This window comes from Microcaecilia unicolor, chromosome 5 (genome assembly GCF_901765095.1).
Source record: "Microcaecilia unicolor chromosome 5, aMicUni1.1, whole genome shotgun sequence".
Lineage (NCBI taxonomy): Eukaryota > Metazoa > Chordata > Amphibia > Gymnophiona > Siphonopidae > Microcaecilia > Microcaecilia unicolor.
The window spans coordinates 251,758,244-251,775,858 of NC_044035.1; the positions used below are offsets into that span (position 1 = coordinate 251,758,244).

The following is a 17,615-nucleotide window of genomic DNA, read 5'->3' on the forward strand; positions in this document are numbered from 1 at the left end:
ATCTAGATATTTATTTTTTATTGATGTAGGTACATACTTCCATTTTTCTTCCTTTTCAGGTATTAGACATCACTTGTATTTTATTAAGGCTAGATAAGAATCCCCATACATCCCAAGGTACTACTTTTAGACAATATTATTATTTTATATATTTGTTTTGTAAAAATACTTTTCACTGTATTATATTTATTGTTTTTTTACTTATTTAATTATATTGTGTTAAAAAAATAATTAATGTTTTTCTTATATTATTTAATTTATCATTTCTGTACAATAACAGTATATATACATATATTTTTAGGTGGTATGTATCTATTATTGTTTATTGATTGTGTGTGTGTGTTTTAGCCTTTTTAGGCTGAAACATGACTCGTGTCAAGTCTCGGATGTTGTAATAAAGCCATAATATTTTTTTTGGACATTGTCTGCTGTTCTTTCTTTTGTCGCCCTCACTGTGTTTGACTTGTTTGCATGACTGGAAGGGTTACTGGTCTTCTGGGTTTTTTTGCTAGTTTTTCAGAATAACCACAATGAATATGCATAAAACAAATTTGCATGCAATGACTGCTGGGTATGTTCCAAAGACTGGGTTGTGAACCCTTGATTTAGACAAGAGGAAAGTTCCAAAACTGATAAGCCACCAGGTAGACCTGGGAAGCTGGACATTTGTGGCCCTGATTGTTTTCTGATAGAAAGCAGGATGCTAGACTTGATAGGACTTTGAACTGACTTGGTATGGCATTTCTTTTTATGTTCTTATGGGTAACAGTTGCAGATTTAATTAACCAGGCGCTCAAAACACATTTTCCCTAAGATAGCTATCTTGATTTTCTCTAACTCAGACCTTGTATTTTGGTTCCACTAGTACTATAACAGTTAGAACATAACTGCAGGAATTTTATGCTCACTGTAAGAACCCTAGGGGTCGAAATTCAAAAGCATGTATGTATGGCTACACCCAACGTTAAAGCGAATGCTACATACCTGTAGAAGGTATTCTCCGAGGACAGCAGGCTGATTGTTCTCACTGATGGGTGACGTCCACGGCAGCCCCTCCAATCGGAACACTTTCTAGCAAAGTCCTTTGCTAGTCCTCGCGCGCCGATGCGCACCGAGCATGCGCGGCCGTCTTCCCGCCCGAACCGGCTCGTGCCGGCCAATCTCATATGTAGCAAGACAAAGAGAAGGGAAGACACAACTCCAAAGGGGAGGCGGGCGGGTTTGTGAGAACAATCAGCCTGCTGTCCTCAGAGAATACCTTCTACAGGTATGTAGCATTCGCTTTCTCCGAGGACAAGCAGGCTGCTTGTTCTCACTGATGGGGTATCCCTAGCCCCCAGGCTCACTCAAAACAACAACCATGGTCAATTGGGCCTCGCAACGGCGAGGACATAACTGAGATTGACCTAAAAAATTTACCAACTAACTGAGAGTGCAGCCTGGAACAGAACAAAATGGGCCTAGGGGGGTGGAGTTGGATTCTAAACCCCGAACAGATTCTGAAGCACTGACTGCCCGAACCGACTGTCGCGTCGGGTATCCTGCTGCAGGCAGTAATGAGATGTGAATGTGTGGACAGATGAACACGTCGCAGCTTTGCAAATCTCTTCAATAGTGGCTGACTTCAAGTGGGCTACCGACGCTGCCATGGCTCTAACATTATGAGCCGTGACATGACCCTCAAGAGCCAGCCCAGCCTGGGTGTAAGTGAAGGAAATGCAATCTGCTAGCCAATTGGATATGGTGCGTTTTCTCACAGCCACTCCCCTCCTGTTGGGATCAAAAGAAACAAACAATTGGGCGGACTGTCTGTTGGGCTGTGTCCGCTCCAGATAGAAGGCCAATGCTCTCTTGCAGTCCAATGTGTGCAGCTGACGTTCAGCAGGGCAGGAATGAGGACGGGGAAAGAATGTTGGCAAGACAATTGACTGGTTCAGATGGAACTCCGACACAACCTTTGGCAAGAACTTAGGGTGAGTGCGGAGGACTACTCTGTTATGATGAAATTTGGTGTAGGGGGCCTGGGCTACCAGGGCCTGAAGCTCACTGACTCTATGAGCTGAAGTAACTGCCACCAAGAAAATGACCTTCCAGGTCAAGTACTTCAGATGGCAGGAATTCAGTGGCTCAAAAGGAGGTTTCATCAGCTGGGTGAGAACGACATTGAGATCCCATGACACTGTAGGAGGCTTGACAGGGGGCTTTGACAAAAGCAAACCTCTCATGAAGCGAACAACTAAAGGCTGTCCTGAGATCGGCTTACCTTCCACATGGTAATGGTATGCACTGATTGCACTAAGGTGAACCCTTACAGAGTTGGTCTTGAGACCAGACTCAGATAGGTGCAGAAGGTATTCAAGCAGGGTCTGTGTAGGACAAGAGCGAGGATCTAGGGCCTTGCTGCCACACCAGACGGCAAACCTCCTCCATAGAAAGAAGTAACTCCTCTTAGTGGAATCTTTCCTGGAAGCAAGCAAGATGCGGGAGACACCCTCTGACAGACCCAAAGAGGCAAAGTCTACGCTCTCAACATCCAGGCCGTGAGAGCCAGGGACCGGAGGTTGGGATGCAGAAGCGCCCCTTCGTCCTGGGTGATGAGGGTCGGAAAACACTCCAATCTCCACGGTTCTTCGGAGGACAACTCCAGAAGAAGAGGGAACCAGATCTGACGCGGCCAAAAAGGAGCAATCAGAATCATGGTGCCTCGGTCTTGCTTGAGTTTCAACAAAGTCTTCCCCACCAGAGGTATGGGAGGATAAGCATACAGCAGACCCTCCCCCCAGTCCAGGAGGAAGGCATCCGATGCCAGTCTGCCGTGGACCTGAAGCCTGGAACAGAACTGAGGGACTTTGTGGTTGGCTCGAGATGCGAAGAGATCTACCAAGGGGGTGCCCCACACCTGGAAGATCTGTCGCACTACACGGGAATTGAGCGACCACTCGTGAGGTTGCATAATCCTGCTCAACCTGTCGGCCAGACTGTTGTTTACGCCTGCCAGATATGTGGCTTGGAGCACCATGCCGTGACGGTGAGCCCAGAGCCACATGCTGACGGCTTCCTGACACAGGGGGCGAGATCCGGTGCCCCCCTGCTTGTTGATGTAATACATGGCAACCTGGTTGTCTGTCTGAATTTGGATAATTTGGTGGGACAGCTGATCTCTGAAAGCCTTCAGAGCGTTCCAGACCGCTCGCAACTCCAGGAGATTGATCTGTAGATCGCGTTCCTGGAGGGACCAGCTTCCTTGGGTGTGAAGCCCATCGACATGAGCTCCCCACCCCAGGGGACACGCATCCGTGGTCAGCACTTTTTGTGGCTGAGGAATTTGGAAAGGACGTCCCAGAGTCAAATTGGACCAAATCGTCCACCAATACAGGGATTTGAGAAAACTCGTGGACAGGTGGATCACGTCTTCTAGATCCCCAGCAGCCTGAAACCACTGGGAAGCTAGGGTCCATTGAGCAGATCTCATGTGAAGGCGGCCAATGGGAGTCACATGGACTGTGGAGGCCATGTGGCCCAGCAATCTCAACATCTGCCGAGCTGTGATCTGCTGGGACGCTCGCACCCGCGAGACGAGGGACAACAAGTTGTTGGCTCTTGTCTCTGGGAGATAGGCGCGAGCCGTCCGAGAATCCAACAGAGCTCCTATGAATTCGAGTCTCTGAACTGGGAGAAGATGGGACTTTGGATAATTTATCCAGGAGGCGAATAGTCAACTGCATGGACTGCAGGGCTCCTGCCTCGGATGTGCTCTTCACCAGCCAATCGTCGAGATATGGGAACACGTGTAACCCCAGTCTGCGAAGTGCCGCTGCTACCACAGCCAAGCACTTCGTGAACACTCTGGGCGCAGAGGCGAGCCCAAAGGGTAGCACACAGTACTGGAAGTGACGTGTGCCCAGCTGAAATCGCAGATACTGTCTGTGAGCTGGCAGTATCGGGATGTGTGTGTAGGCGTCCTTCAAGTCCAGAGAGCATAGCCAATCGTTTTCCTGAATCATGGGGAGAAGGGTGCCCAGGGAAAGCATCCTGAACTTTTCTTTGACCAGATATTTGTTCAGGGCCCTTAGGTCTAGGATGGGACGCATCCCCCCTGTTTTCTTTTCCACAAGGAAGTACCTGGAATAGAATCCCAGCCCTTCTTGCCCGGATGGCACGGGCTCGACCGCATTGGCGCTGAGAAGGGCGGAGAGTTCCTCTGCAAGTACCTGCTTGTGCTGGAAGCTGTAAGACTGAGCTCCCGGTGGACAATTTGGAGGTTTTGAGGCCAAATTGAGGGTGTATCCTTGCCGGACTATTTGGAGAACCCACTGATCGGAGGTTATGAGAGGCCACCTTGGTGAAAAGCTTCAACCTCCCTCCGACTGGCAGGTCGCCCGGCACTGACACTTGTATGTCGGCTATGCTCTGCTGGAGCCAGTCAAAAGCTCGTCCTTTGCTTTTGCTGGGGAGCCGAGGGGCCTTGCTGAGTCGCACGCTGCTGACGAGAGCGAGCGCGCTGGGGCTTAGCCTGGGCCGCAGGCTGTCGAGAAGGAGGATTGTACCTACGCTTACCAGAAGAGTAGGGAACAGTCTTCCTTCCCCCCAAAAATCTTCTACCTGTAGAGGTAGAGGCTGAAGGCTGCCGGCGGGAGAACTTGTCGAAAGCGGTGTCCCGCTGGTGGAGCTGCTCTAACACCTGCTCGACTTTCTCTCCAAAAATATTATCCGCACGGCAAGGCGAGTCCGCAATCCGCTGCTGGATTCTATTCTCCAGGTCGGAGGCACGCAGCCATGAGAGTCTGCGCATCACCACACCTTGAGCAGCAGCCCTGGACGCAACATCAAAGGTGTCATACACCCCTCTGGCCAGGAATTTTCTGCACGCCTTCAGCTGCCTGACCACCTCCTGAAATGGCTTGGCTTGCTCAGGGGGGAGCTTGTCCACCAAGCCCGCCAACTGCCGCACATTGTTCCGCATGTGTATGCTCGTGTAGAGCTGGTAAGACTGAATTTTGGCCACAAGCATAGAAGAATGGTAGGCCTTCCTCCCAAAGGAGTCCAAGATTCTAGAGTCCTTGCCCGGGGGCGCCGAAGCATGCTCCCTAGAACTCTTGGCCTTCTTTAGGGCCAAATCCACAACTCCAGAGTCATGAGGCAACTGAGTGCGCATCAGCTCTGGGTCCCCATGGATCCGGTACTGGGACTCGATCTTCTTGGGAATGTGGGGATTACTTAGAGGCTTGGTCCAGTTCGCCAGCAATGTCTTTTTGAGGACATGATGCATGGGTACTGTGGACGCTTCCTTAGGTGGAGAAGGATAGTCCAGGAGCTCAAACATTTCAGCCCTGGGCTCGTCCTCCACAGCCACCGGGAAGGGGATGGCCGTAGACATCTCCCGGACAAAGGAAGCGAAAGACAGGCTCTCAGGAGGAGAAAGCTGCCTTTCAGGAGAGGGAGTGGGATCAGAAGGAAGACCCTCAGACTCCTCGTCAGAGAAATATCTGATGTCCTCTTCCTCTTCCCACGAGGCCTCACCATCGGTGTCAGACACAAGTTCACGGACCTGTGTCTGCAACCGTGCCCGGCTCGACTCTGTGGAACCACGGCCACGGTGGGAGCTTCGAGAGGTAGACTCCCTCGCCCGCACCAGCGAAGCTCCCTCCACCGACGTAGTCGGGGAGCCTTCCTGGGAGGCTACCGCACTCGGTACCGCAAGCGGCACCGATGTCGGAGACCTCACCCCGGGCAATGGACCAGCCGGCGCCTCGCTCGACGGTACCGGGGGCGCAAGCACCCCCGGTACTGGAGGGGTAGGGCGCAACAGCTCTCCCAGGATCTCTGGGAGAACGGCCCGGAGGCTCTCGTGCAGAGCGGCTGTGGAAAAAGACATGGAAGCCGATGCAGGAGTCGATGTCAGAACCTGTTCCGGGCGTGGAGGCTGTTCCGGGCTGTCCAAAGGGGAGCGCACCGACACCTCTTGAACAGAGGGTGAGCGGTCCTATCGGTGCCGATGCCTACTGGGTGCCGACTCCCTCGGCGACCCAGAGCTCTCGGTGCCGACACGGGAAGGGGAACGGTGACGATGCTTCTTCGATTTTTTGGGACGAAGCATGTCACCGGAGCTTCCCGGCACCGACAAGGAGGACGTAGAATCCAGCCGTCTCTTCCTCGGGGCCGAGGCCGAAGGAGGTCGGTCTCGGGGGGGCTGTACCGCAGGAGCCCTCAGGGTAGGGGGAGACCCACCCGAAGGCTCACCGCCACCAGCAGGGGAATGGACAGCCCTCACCTGCACTCCAGACGAAGCACCACCGTCCGACGACATCAGCAGACGAGGAGGTCTCGATACTACCGACGCAGCCCTCCGATGTCGCCCCGATGCAGAGGGCCGATGCACTCGATGCAATCGGGGGCGAGGATGAAGGTCTGGGCGCCGACGACGTCGAAGCAGTCGATACTCCCGGTGCCGATGCCGACGAAGAGCCCGAGAACAAAACGTTCCACTGGGCTAATCTCGCTACCTGAGTCCGCTTTTGCAAAAGAGAACACAGACTACAGGCCTGCGGGCGGTGCCCAGCCCCCAGACACTGAAGACACGATGCGTGCCTGTCAGTGAGCGAGATTACCCGGGCGCACTGATCAAAACTCGAAATGGCGAACATGGCACCACAAAAATAGGGGGAAGAAAACTTCGAACCGAGGCCTAAATAGGGCCTACCCCGACGACGAAAGAAAACTTACCGGGGCAAAACTAGAAGTATGGGAAGGGAGAAAACCATAAAGGTCTCCTTCCAACACATTTTTTTTTTTTTTTTTTTTTTTTAAGAACGAAGTCGATAAACGACGCGCGAGGTCAACTTTCGGGGCGCGAACGGCGAAACACGACCGTACCGAGCGCGGACAAAAGAAGACTGGCCGGCACGAGCCGGTTCGGGCGGGAAGACGGCCGCGCATGCGCGGTGCGCATCGGCGCGTGAGGACTAGCAAAGGACTTTGCTAGAAAGTGTTCCGATTGGAGGGGCTGCCGTGGACGTCACCCATCAGTGAGAACAAGCAGCCTGCTTGTCCTCGGAGAATTATATAAGTGCTCTTGTTCAAAGGTTCTCTGGCTGCCAATACACTAATTATCTGGATTAACTCTATTTCAATCCAAAATCTATTCACAGAATAAAAAGTAGTGGGTAGGGGCATTTCAGGGGTGGGACCCAAAGTTGTTAAGGGGTCCTATTACAAAGGTGTACTGAAAAAGTGCCCTAAATTACCAGATGACCACCAGAGGAAATCGAGGATGACCAACCCTGACTCCCCCAGTGGTCACTAGCCCCCTCCCACCAACCCCCCCCCCCCCCCCAACTTTAACAACTTCTTTTTCCAGCCTGTATGCCACCGTCAAATGCCATACCCAGCTCCATCACAGCAGTATGCAGGTCCCTGGAGCAGTTGTTAGTGGGTGCAGTGGACTTCAGGCAGGTGGACCCAGGCCCATCCCCCCCTACCTGTTACACTTGTGGTGGTTAATGTTGAGCCCTCCAAAAAAAACCAAAACTCACTGTACCCACATCTAGGTGCCCCCCTTCAGCCATAAGTGCTATGGTAATGGTGTAGAGTTGTAGGCAATGGGTATTGGGAGGGGATTTGGGGGGGCTCAGCACCCAAGGGAAGGGAGCTATGGACTTGGGAGATATTTTACTTTTTTTTTTTTTTTTTACTTTTTACAAGTGCCCCCTAGGGTGCCCAGTTGGTGTCCTGGCATGTGAGGGGGACCAGTGCTCTACAAATCCTGGCCCCTCCCACGACCCAATGCCTTGGAGTTGTTCGTTTTTGAGCTAGGCGCCTTTGGTTTTCATTATCGCTGAAAAATGAAACCGCCCAGCTCAAATCCGCACATATCCCAATGCATTTGCCGAGCATTAACCGTATTATTGAAGCAAAAAGATGGCCGGCCATTTTTTTGAAAATACGGTCTGTCCCGCCCCTTCACATACCCATTCTCGGACATAGATGCCCATGGAGATGGGCGTTCGCGTTCGATTATGCCCATCCACGCATCTTAAAGGGGCCCTAAGATAGGGCAATATTGAGCCATTATCTAGACAACTTTTTCTATTTAGTGTAGTGACCCAAATAGTAGCCCTCACTAAAAATGAATAAATTATCAATTTAAAGTTTGAGGCTGCATATTCAGTAGTCCTACATAATAGATAAGGCCAGTGAATATCAGGCACAAAAACAAACAAATTATCCACTTATCTTTATGTGATAGTAAGGTATTTAAATCCCATGGCTATCACAAAAGTACATTTAAAACATTTTCTCAGAAAAATTCACAGTTCTTTATTATATCATTATGGAGGTAATTCTATAAAGTAGGCACATATATTTAGGCACCAGATACAGGTGTAAAACCATTGGAAAACCAGGCACAAACGTGTATATGCCAAATATATACCTATGCATTATTCTATAAATACATGTGTATTTGATATTTTGATAGTATGTGTTTTAGGGTGGGTATACACATAGGCAGAACGGAAAGCAGGTGCTTACTTTTCTTTACATAACAAGCTCCTATCAGGCGCCCAGTTACAAAATTACCTCCATATCCCCAATTGTCTGTTCTGCAAAAGAATCATTAAGCATTATTGGAAGAGATGAAACATCGGTGAAAAATTTGAAGTACCAGCACTTACAGTTCTATTGCCTTGTTCCACATAATAACGTATCCAGAGAGAATGAAAGATTCAATATTTACAATGTGTGTATTTCCTCTCTCTGTTCCAACATACAGCCATTTACTTTGGAAAGGCAGATGACAGAAGGTAATCCTGAAATAAAAAAATATTCAGCTCAGCAAGTGTACAATGCAATTGTAAATTATGCAGCATATTTTCAGCCTTTCAGTCATTAAGGAACACATTTCTACAAATCGGTAAATTAGTTCTTGCTTGCTAAGTTTCTTTCCTTGAGTCCCTCCAGACCAGCTCATACTTTTGAGTTTCTGCTATCCTACTACTACTACTACTACTACTACTATTTAGCATTTCTATAGCGCTACAAGGCATACGCAGCGCTGCACAAACATAGAAGAAAGACAGTCCCTGCTCAAAGAGCTTACAATCTAATAGACAAAAAATAAATAAAGTAAGCAAATCAAATCAATTAAATCCTGCCAAAGACTGAGAACTATTGAGCTGTGATATCATCAGTTAAGAACTGTGTGCAACCTCCTGGCCAGTCAGTACATCATAACAAAGCAGAACAAAAACCATTAAAAGGAAGTGGGGGGGGACCTCCCCTTGGAACTAATGAACTGCTCAACAGAGAACTATTAATGAAGAATAAACCCTCCAGACTAAAGATCCAACAGGAAAAATGAAATAGCCAAATACTGAAACTAGCACTGGAGATCAGACAGAGTCTTGATTGGTGGCTACTCAGTAGGAATCTGTCCAAAGGAAAGAGTCTGGAAACACCAAATTGGATCCTCGTGTTGACAGATGTAAGACTTGCAGGTTGGGAAGCACATTGTCTTGACAAATGGGGCACAAAACTGATGGTGCTCAATGGAAGCTCAGCAGTTAGTCCCAGATGGACTCCCAGGTGTTACACCCCCAGGGCCAGAGTTAGGGGTGGGGGCAGACAGGGCAGCTGCACTAGGTCCCACAGCTCCAGGGGGCCCTGAGATCTGGGCATCTCTTACCCTTCTCCTCACGACGGTCCATCTCCTCCTCCCTTCCCAGGAGGGGCCCCAGAGCAGCAGCCACTCTCACAACCTGCCTGCAGCTGCCGCAAAACATTTCCTCTGCCGTGATCAACTCCCTCTAATGCAACTTCCTGTTTCTGCCTAGACGAATTGCAGCTGAGAGAAAGGTTTGTGGCAGCCGCAGGCAGCTCGTGAGAATATCTGCTGAGCTGGGGCCCCCAAGGGAGGGAGGCAGACTGTGATTGTGAGACAGGGAAAAGATGCCTGGAACATGGGAGCCCCCTGGACCTGTTGTAAGTTACCCCAGGGTGGGGAGGGATAAGAAAGAGGGGGAAATGGTGGACCAGAGGTGGGGGGAGGGGACTAGAAAAAAAAAAAGAGAGAGGCAGACATGTTGATCTAGGGGAGGCAGTCCGGGGGAAGGATAAATGCTGGATAAAAAAGCAGTCAGGAAGAAAGAGATGTTAGACCAGGGGATGAGAGAGAAGAAAAGGAGAAATGTTGGACCTGGGGGCGGGCAGGAGGGAGGGACAGATGCTGGATCATGGGATGAGAGGCGGAAAGAACAGCAGGAAAGAGAGCGGGAGTAATGTTGGACCGTGAGGGGGAGGAGCTGATATGATACACTGTGGGTGGAGGGACAGGAGGGAAGAGAGATGGGACAGGAAGACGGTGGAGGAAAAAGGACAAGGAGATATCAGGTTATGAGAGGGAGAGAAGATGCTGGGCTGCAAGAATGGAGGGAGGGGATATACTGGAAATCATGGAATCATTTGGGAGAAGCAGAAGACAAGGAGATGAATGAGAGGTGGACAGTAAATACAGAGATAGAAATGTGGTAATGAGTAGATGAAAGATAGAAGGGAATAGATGGCTGGGGAAGGAGTGAGATGGGCACTAGAAAGCTAGAGCATGAGAAAGGGAGATGGAAAGTTGGTAGATCATGAAAAGTAAAAAGGAGGAGAAAGGAGAGAAAAAGAGAGTGAAATCTGAGTGGACTGAGAGGCAGAGAACAAAAATAGGAAGGGAAGAGCTAAAAGAAAAGATCGTATAAGACAGGTGTAGAGAGAGAATGAAACAAGACAGGAGAGAGGACAAAATACAAATGGACAGCAACCACTGGAAAGGGAATTATCAGAAAACACAGGAAAGCAGAAGAGACAAAATGGGACCAACATGATGGAAAAATAAAACGTCTAGACAACAAACATTGAAAAAAAAAGTGTTTTATTTTGAATATGTTAGCTTTGGGATATAAAACAAAAAGTGAGGAGAGTTGATAAAGATACCAAAATGATATATTTATTGACTTAAAAAATTAAAAAATGACAATGTGCATAAAAATGACCCGACACGGCCGTGTTTCGGCCCAATGGCCTGCCTCAGGGGTCTTTATAACCTCAGAAGATGTGACTCGGGATGTATACTCCAAGGAGAATGTCAAAACACAATCGTCTTAGGTCTCCTCTCTTCAAAAAAATATATATAAGAAATATATATTAAAAGACAAAACGAACTTGTAATACTCCTCTCCGAAGAGATGTCTACAATTTTGAAATATATAAAGACCCCTGAGGCAGGCCATTGGGCCGAAACACGGCCGTGTCGGGTCATTTTTATACACATTGTCATTTTTTAATTTTTTAAGTCAATAAATATATCATTTTGGTATCTTTATCAACTCTCCTCACTTTTTGTTTTATATCCCACGATTTCGTGAGGGTTTTCACCTCCTTTTTTGTTTTAGCTTTGGGATATATACATCACAAATCTTTGTATTGTGTTCAGTGGGTTAGCCAGAAAATTAGAAGGGGAAGGGAGGAGGTAGTGGCCCTGAGCCAATCTTTTTCTCTCTCTCAAATCCCTTGTCTGACCACTTTCGAGGGGGCAGTAGCCCTGAGCCAATCTTGCTCTCTCAAATCCCTTGTCTGACCACTTTCTCTCAACACCACCTTATATCCACCATTCCTGCTCTCTATCAATCCCCCAAATCCCTGTGGTACCTATTTTATTCTTTACATTTGTTAGTAGCCTAATCCCCAGTATTTAGGTTCTAAGTGACATACAAAAAGTAAAACTGGTGCATATGTCAGGAGCTGAAAGACTAAACAATATAAGATACTAAAATAAAACTTACCTCCCTGTTTACTAAGCCATGCAACATCCTATTCACTTTGAATAGGCTGTGTTGGCATTGCTGTACGGCTTAGTAAAAAGGGGAGTGTTCATCATCATTAGCATATTTTGCAAAATAGAAAGTTTTCACTGCCCGATTAAGCTAGGATAAGAAGAAATCTGTCTCAAATATAAAAGGGAATGAATTCCAAAGCTCAGTTGCTTGAAATTGGAAGGGTCAAAATTTTGTTTAAATTGAACTGTACTAGATAGAAATTAGAGTGAACAGTGCCAAATTCAATAACTGTTTAGATGTAAGTAAAGACAGAGTGTAAAACTTGAAGTGTGTTTAAAAAAAAACTATACAAGCCACTTAAAAACAATCCATGGCCTGAATTGGCAACCAATGCAACCTCATCAATAATGGCATAATTCTACCTCCTTCTCCCAGACTCCAGCATTCCATCCCCAATCCAAGTCCTGCTCTCTTATCCTTTCCGTATCTGTCTACAAACCTATACTCTGCCCAGGTCTGCACATCTAAATATATAGCTCCTGTGTGCAAGGAAGATACCTCATGAGTAAGCTGAAAGTACAGTAGGCCTGGACAGAAGCCACCACTCTTGAAAAACTCCAGACCTGGTGCAGTGGGTCCATGTCCAGACCAACTCTCAACTTACTCCAGGGGGTCTCTTTCTTGCTATAAAACCATAAAAGTGTCAAGAAACTGCAAAAAGACAGACAAGATTATTACAGGCCAGTAGCAGAAGGCAGGACTACAAAACCATAACGTTCACTTACATTTTCATATTAATGCAGACCAAATGAATTACCTCCACCAGATCCTAGATACGCCAAGGTTGGCCTATCCCAAACAGTGAAGATTTGCCACCCTAATGAGTGAGACTGAAGGCCAATCAGTGAGGTGTTTTTTTTCCTCAGGAAACAGGCAGAGGGCATTTGAGATGTAAATTGGTATGGTAGTGGAGGATCTGAAGGCTAAGGAAAAGCTGCTGGCTACACTTATTGATAAGTAACACCTACATATTACTAGAAATTACTAGCAGCTAGAATACTACACCTTGGTCACAGACAGACCCTCAACAAATATGAAACAAGGTGGCACACATCAGTAGTAGAGATATGAAAGCAAAAAAAAAAAAAATTAAATGAGACGCGCAAGACGTACTCTGCATGTACAGCATATTAAAGACATATAAAAACTGAAAAACAAGACATCATGAAATGAGAATTTCCCAAAGCTGACATGTCAATAAATTCATATTTTTCTACCTTTGTCATTTAAGCATTTTATTTTTCCCATTCGCTTTGGCCCCCCCCCCCCCCCCCCCCCCCCCCCCCCCCCCCCGAGTCTCTTTTTTTGCTTTTCTCTGTTTTTCGTATCTTTCAAGATCTCCTGTCCATTTGACATTTCTTCTCTTTTTATGTACAGCATCCATCTTCCCTCTGTCTCCCTATCTGTTCTGTCGAGCGTCTCCCCCTGTGTGGCCTCTCTCTATCCTCAGCATCTCCTCTCTGTGTCCCTTATCCATCCCCCTGCATCCAGAATCATTCCTCTGTGTTCAGGATCATCTCTTTTCCAGCACTGTTTCTCTGTATCCCTGTCTCTATGCTCCCTCATCATCCAGCAAGATTTAAGACTGGAATCAGCAATGTAGGAGGCAATTTTGTTGTAAACCACTTTAGGTGATCTACTGCCAGTAAGGCACAATCTAAAAGTTTTAAATAAGTTTTTAAGGGTTAGGTTCCATTTACATATGTAGACAGCCGAATTATTTTATTTTTATTACATTTGTACCCCGCGCTTTCCCACTCAGTGGAGACTTTAGAAAAGATGCTGCTTAAACATGTATCCCCATGGCATACAGATTTAAATGTATGTGTTGATGCTTTGGGCTGACCTAAGAAATATGCCTGTATTCTCCTAGTTTGCAACAGAAATGCATTTATGGGTCTAAAAATTTCAACATCTATTTCCACTGCTCTAAGTCACATATAATTTTAACTAACTATTCAACTGGACCTAGGATTTGGAGGAGTGATTGAGAAAGGAAGGTTAAGTTACTTGCCTGTAGCAGGTGTTCTCCAAGGACAGCAGGTAAATATTCTCACATGTAGGTCTAATATTCTCACATGTGGGTATGTCATCCATGGAGCTCGGTGCAGATACTGCCAAGTGCACTGTCCCCACCACTCAAGTGTGAGACCAGCAGTACAGTACTAAAGCCAAGACGACAACTCCAAGGGAAGGCGAGAGGAATGTAAGAAGATATGCCTTCTTGATCAACACCTGCTACAGGTAAGTAACTGCTTTCTCCGAGGACAAGCAGATATAATATTCTCACATGTGGGATTCACTAGCTACCAGGCTCACATGATAACCTTCCTATAAGGTTTTGCATGGTCTAGATAGTAGAATAGAGCACGCTAGCAGTCTAAGATATGCAGTGCTGCTTCTCCAGGATTATAGTGTGGTTTAAGGAAGAAAACAAAGGGTATAATGGATGAATTGACATGGAATTACTTTAGGAAGAAATTTGGGATGTATACCTGTCATGGTATAACACCACCTTATATGTGAGAAACTTTAGAGAGCAGGAATGAAGTGACTCAAATGGAGGTTTCATGAGAGCTGTTAGGATGACATCGAGACCCCATGCCACAGAGTCAGTTTGAGAGGTGATCTGGCATAAAACAAATCTTTCATGAATCTAACTATTAAGGGATGAACTGAAACTGGCTTATTCTCAATTTTAGAATGAAAAGCACTGATGGCACTCAAATGTACTCTGATTGACTTAGTATTGAGGCCAGAATCCAAAAGGTGGAAGAGGTACTCCATAAGGAAAGGCAGAGAACTAGTAGTAGGAAAGAGTGCTCTGGCTGCAAATCAGACAGAAAATCTTTTCCACTTTAAACAGTAACACTGTCATGTAGGTGGTTTCCTAAAGGTTAGGAGCATCCTAGAGACTGTGTCAGGAAGGTTTAAGGAACGTAGGTCTATGTTGTCAGGAACCAAGCCTTCAGGGAGTGAGGGTCTGGATGGAGGAGGGACCCCTTATTCTGTTAACCACGGTTGGAAAAGAATCTAAATTCAATGGTCCCCTGGATGACAATTCTAGGAGAGGGAACCAGATTTTTTTTTTTTTTGCTCTGAACAAAATATCAAAATACCTTTGATTAAGATAGAGAGCTTTCAAAAGTGTACAATAAGAAACCAATAACCAACATATGTAAAACAAAATCAGACAGCTCATTTATAGAACACAAACACAAAGCATTCAAAAAAAGAGGAAAAATAAAGTAAGGAAAAACCAGTCTATAATGACCCAGTAATAAGAGCGCAAACTAAACTCCATTAACAGTTGAACCTTTCCGCTCCAAGAAATATTGTAACAGAGAGTTCATAGAAGATATGGAAAAATTAGATCTTACCTGCTAATTTACTTTCCTTTAGTCCCTCCAGACCGGTCCTGATGGGTTATGCACTCCTTCCAGCAGGTGGAGACTGATTCTAGAGCGCCAATAAGAGCCCTGGCCAACTAGCCATAGATTCAGTATAACAAAGCAGGAGAAGAAGAAAGAAGAAACACACCCCATCTGTGCCCCTAGGTATCTAAGCAGCCAAACTACAAGATGTATGAATATAAAGGCGGGACATAGACACCACCATGCCGGTCAGCCAAAAAAAATGTAATAAAATACATCTGTTAAACTTGTTTTATTTCTTTCCTTTATCTTTTTTTTTTTGTAAAACCAGAAAAGGCAAAGCAACTTGAGACAGGCACTAAAACCAGAAGAAAGAAACAGCACAACAACGAGAACATGTTCTTCCAAACTATTTACAATGAAGTGGGCGGGACATGGACCAGTCTGGAGAGACTAAAGGAAAGGAAAGTAGCAGGTAAGATCTAATTTCTACTTCCTTAGCATCCCTCTGGACCAGTCCAGGAACTGATGGGAAGTATCAGAGCAGTGCTTTCAAGGGAGGGACCCCAACAATCCTGCCGTGAGAACTCTGGCCCCAAAAATCTCATCCTGATGACACTGAATGTCCAGTCTGTAGTGCTTTGAAAAAGAATGCAGGGAAGACCACATCGCTGCCTTACAAATGTCCAAAGATGGTACTAAAAGTGCTCCGCCCAAGAGGCTGCTTGCCCCCTCGTAGAATGGGCCTTAATTCCTTCCAGAACCTTCTTGCCAGAGAGAAGGTAAGCAGACCCTATTGTTTCCTTGAGCCACCTCGATAAGGTTGGTTTAGAAGTTACAAGCCCCTTATGGGAACCTCCGACCACGAGAAAAACATTGTCCAAATGCTTGAATTCCTCCGTAACCTTTAGTGTTTGAGGACCCTCTTGATATCAAGAGTCCGGAGCCAACGCTGGACATCCGATCCCAAAGAACCTAACACTGGTAACACCACTAACTGAGAAACATGAAAACGGGAGACCACCTTAGGAACGAAGGAAGGAAGGAAGGAATGGGGCACAACACCACACGTTCCTTAGAAAATTCCAAAAACTGTGACCTACAGGAAAAAGCCTGTAACTCCGACACATGTCTAGCCAAGGCAATGGCAACCAACACCATCTTTAGCGTCAAATACTTCAAAGAACAAGATGACAAAGGCTCAAAGGGAGATCTGGTAAGAACCGACAGAATCATATTAAGATCCCAAGAAGGAAAAATAGACATAGATGGAGGTCTGAGGAGGCTAACCCCTCTCAAAAAACATCCAGAAGGCTAACTAAGGACTTGCCGTGAATGCGCCCCCGAAAACATGACAAAGTCGCGATCTGGACCTTCAGGGAAGCCAGAGCCAAACCCTTATCAAAACCATTCTGAAAAAATTCTAACAACTCCGGCAAAGAGACCGCAAAGGAGAATTGTGCCGATTAGCACATCACACCTCAAAAATTCGCCAAGTCCTAATATAATTCAGAGACATAGACCGTCGACAAAGAGTAGCCTGTTTCAACCACCACACCCATTCAAGAGCCAAGCCGTACGACAAAACCAAGCTGGGTCTGGATGAAGAATTGGCCCCTGAACGAGAAGGCTGAGATCCTCCGGAAGACGGAGGGGAGGAGCGGCTCGAAGGCGCATGAGATCCACGTACCATGGCCTGTGAGGCCAATCCATAGCTACCAGGATCACCAATCCCCCGTGCGCCTCGATTCGCTAGATAAGCCATCCCAGAAGAGGCCTCGGAAGAAACGCATAGAGAAGACCCTCCGGCCATGACTGAAGAAGGGCATCCACTCTGACCGCTTGTGGATCTTTCCCATGACTGAAGTGATCTACCTTGGCATTGAGATGAGTGGCTAAGAAGTCTATGACTGGCAACCCCCACCAATCCACTATCGCTTGAAAAGCCTTCGGCCAGAGAGCCCACTCTCCCGGGTCTAGAGTGTGACGACTGAGAAAATCTGCCAGAACATTTTCTATGCCTGCCACGTGAGAGGCCGAGAGAGAAAGCAGATGCGCTTCTGCCCAGGACATGAGTACCGCAGTCTCCAGATGTAACCGCTGGCTCCTCGTTCCACCCTGTCGATTGACATATGCCACCGCTGTCACGTTGTCCAAAAGAATGCAAACCGACTTGCCTTCTATCAGGGAAGAAAGCGCCAGCAGAGCTAGATGAATCGCCCTGGTTTCCAAGAGACTGATCGATAAGGACGCCTCTAAAGGCGACCAGAGACCTTGAGCAAACTGTCCCTGGCAGTGAGCACCCCAGCCCCTGAGACTGGCATCCATAGTTATTATTGTCCACTTGAGTGGATCCAGCAGCATG

General features: G+C 47.0%; 1 protein-coding gene across 2 annotated transcripts in view; it reads right to left on the bottom strand.

The window, feature by feature from the left end:
• STXBP5L (syntaxin binding protein 5 like) overlaps positions 1-17,615 on the bottom strand; it is a 663,841-nt gene that overhangs the window by 535,605 nt on the left and 110,621 nt on the right. For both annotated transcript variants that reach the window (XM_030203985.1, XM_030203984.1), the window contains exon 5: positions 8,673-8,807. In XM_030203985.1, coding sequence (XP_030059845.1) covers positions 8,673-8,807 — 135 coding nt within the window. The remainder of the gene's footprint in view (positions 1-8,672; positions 8,808-17,615) is intronic.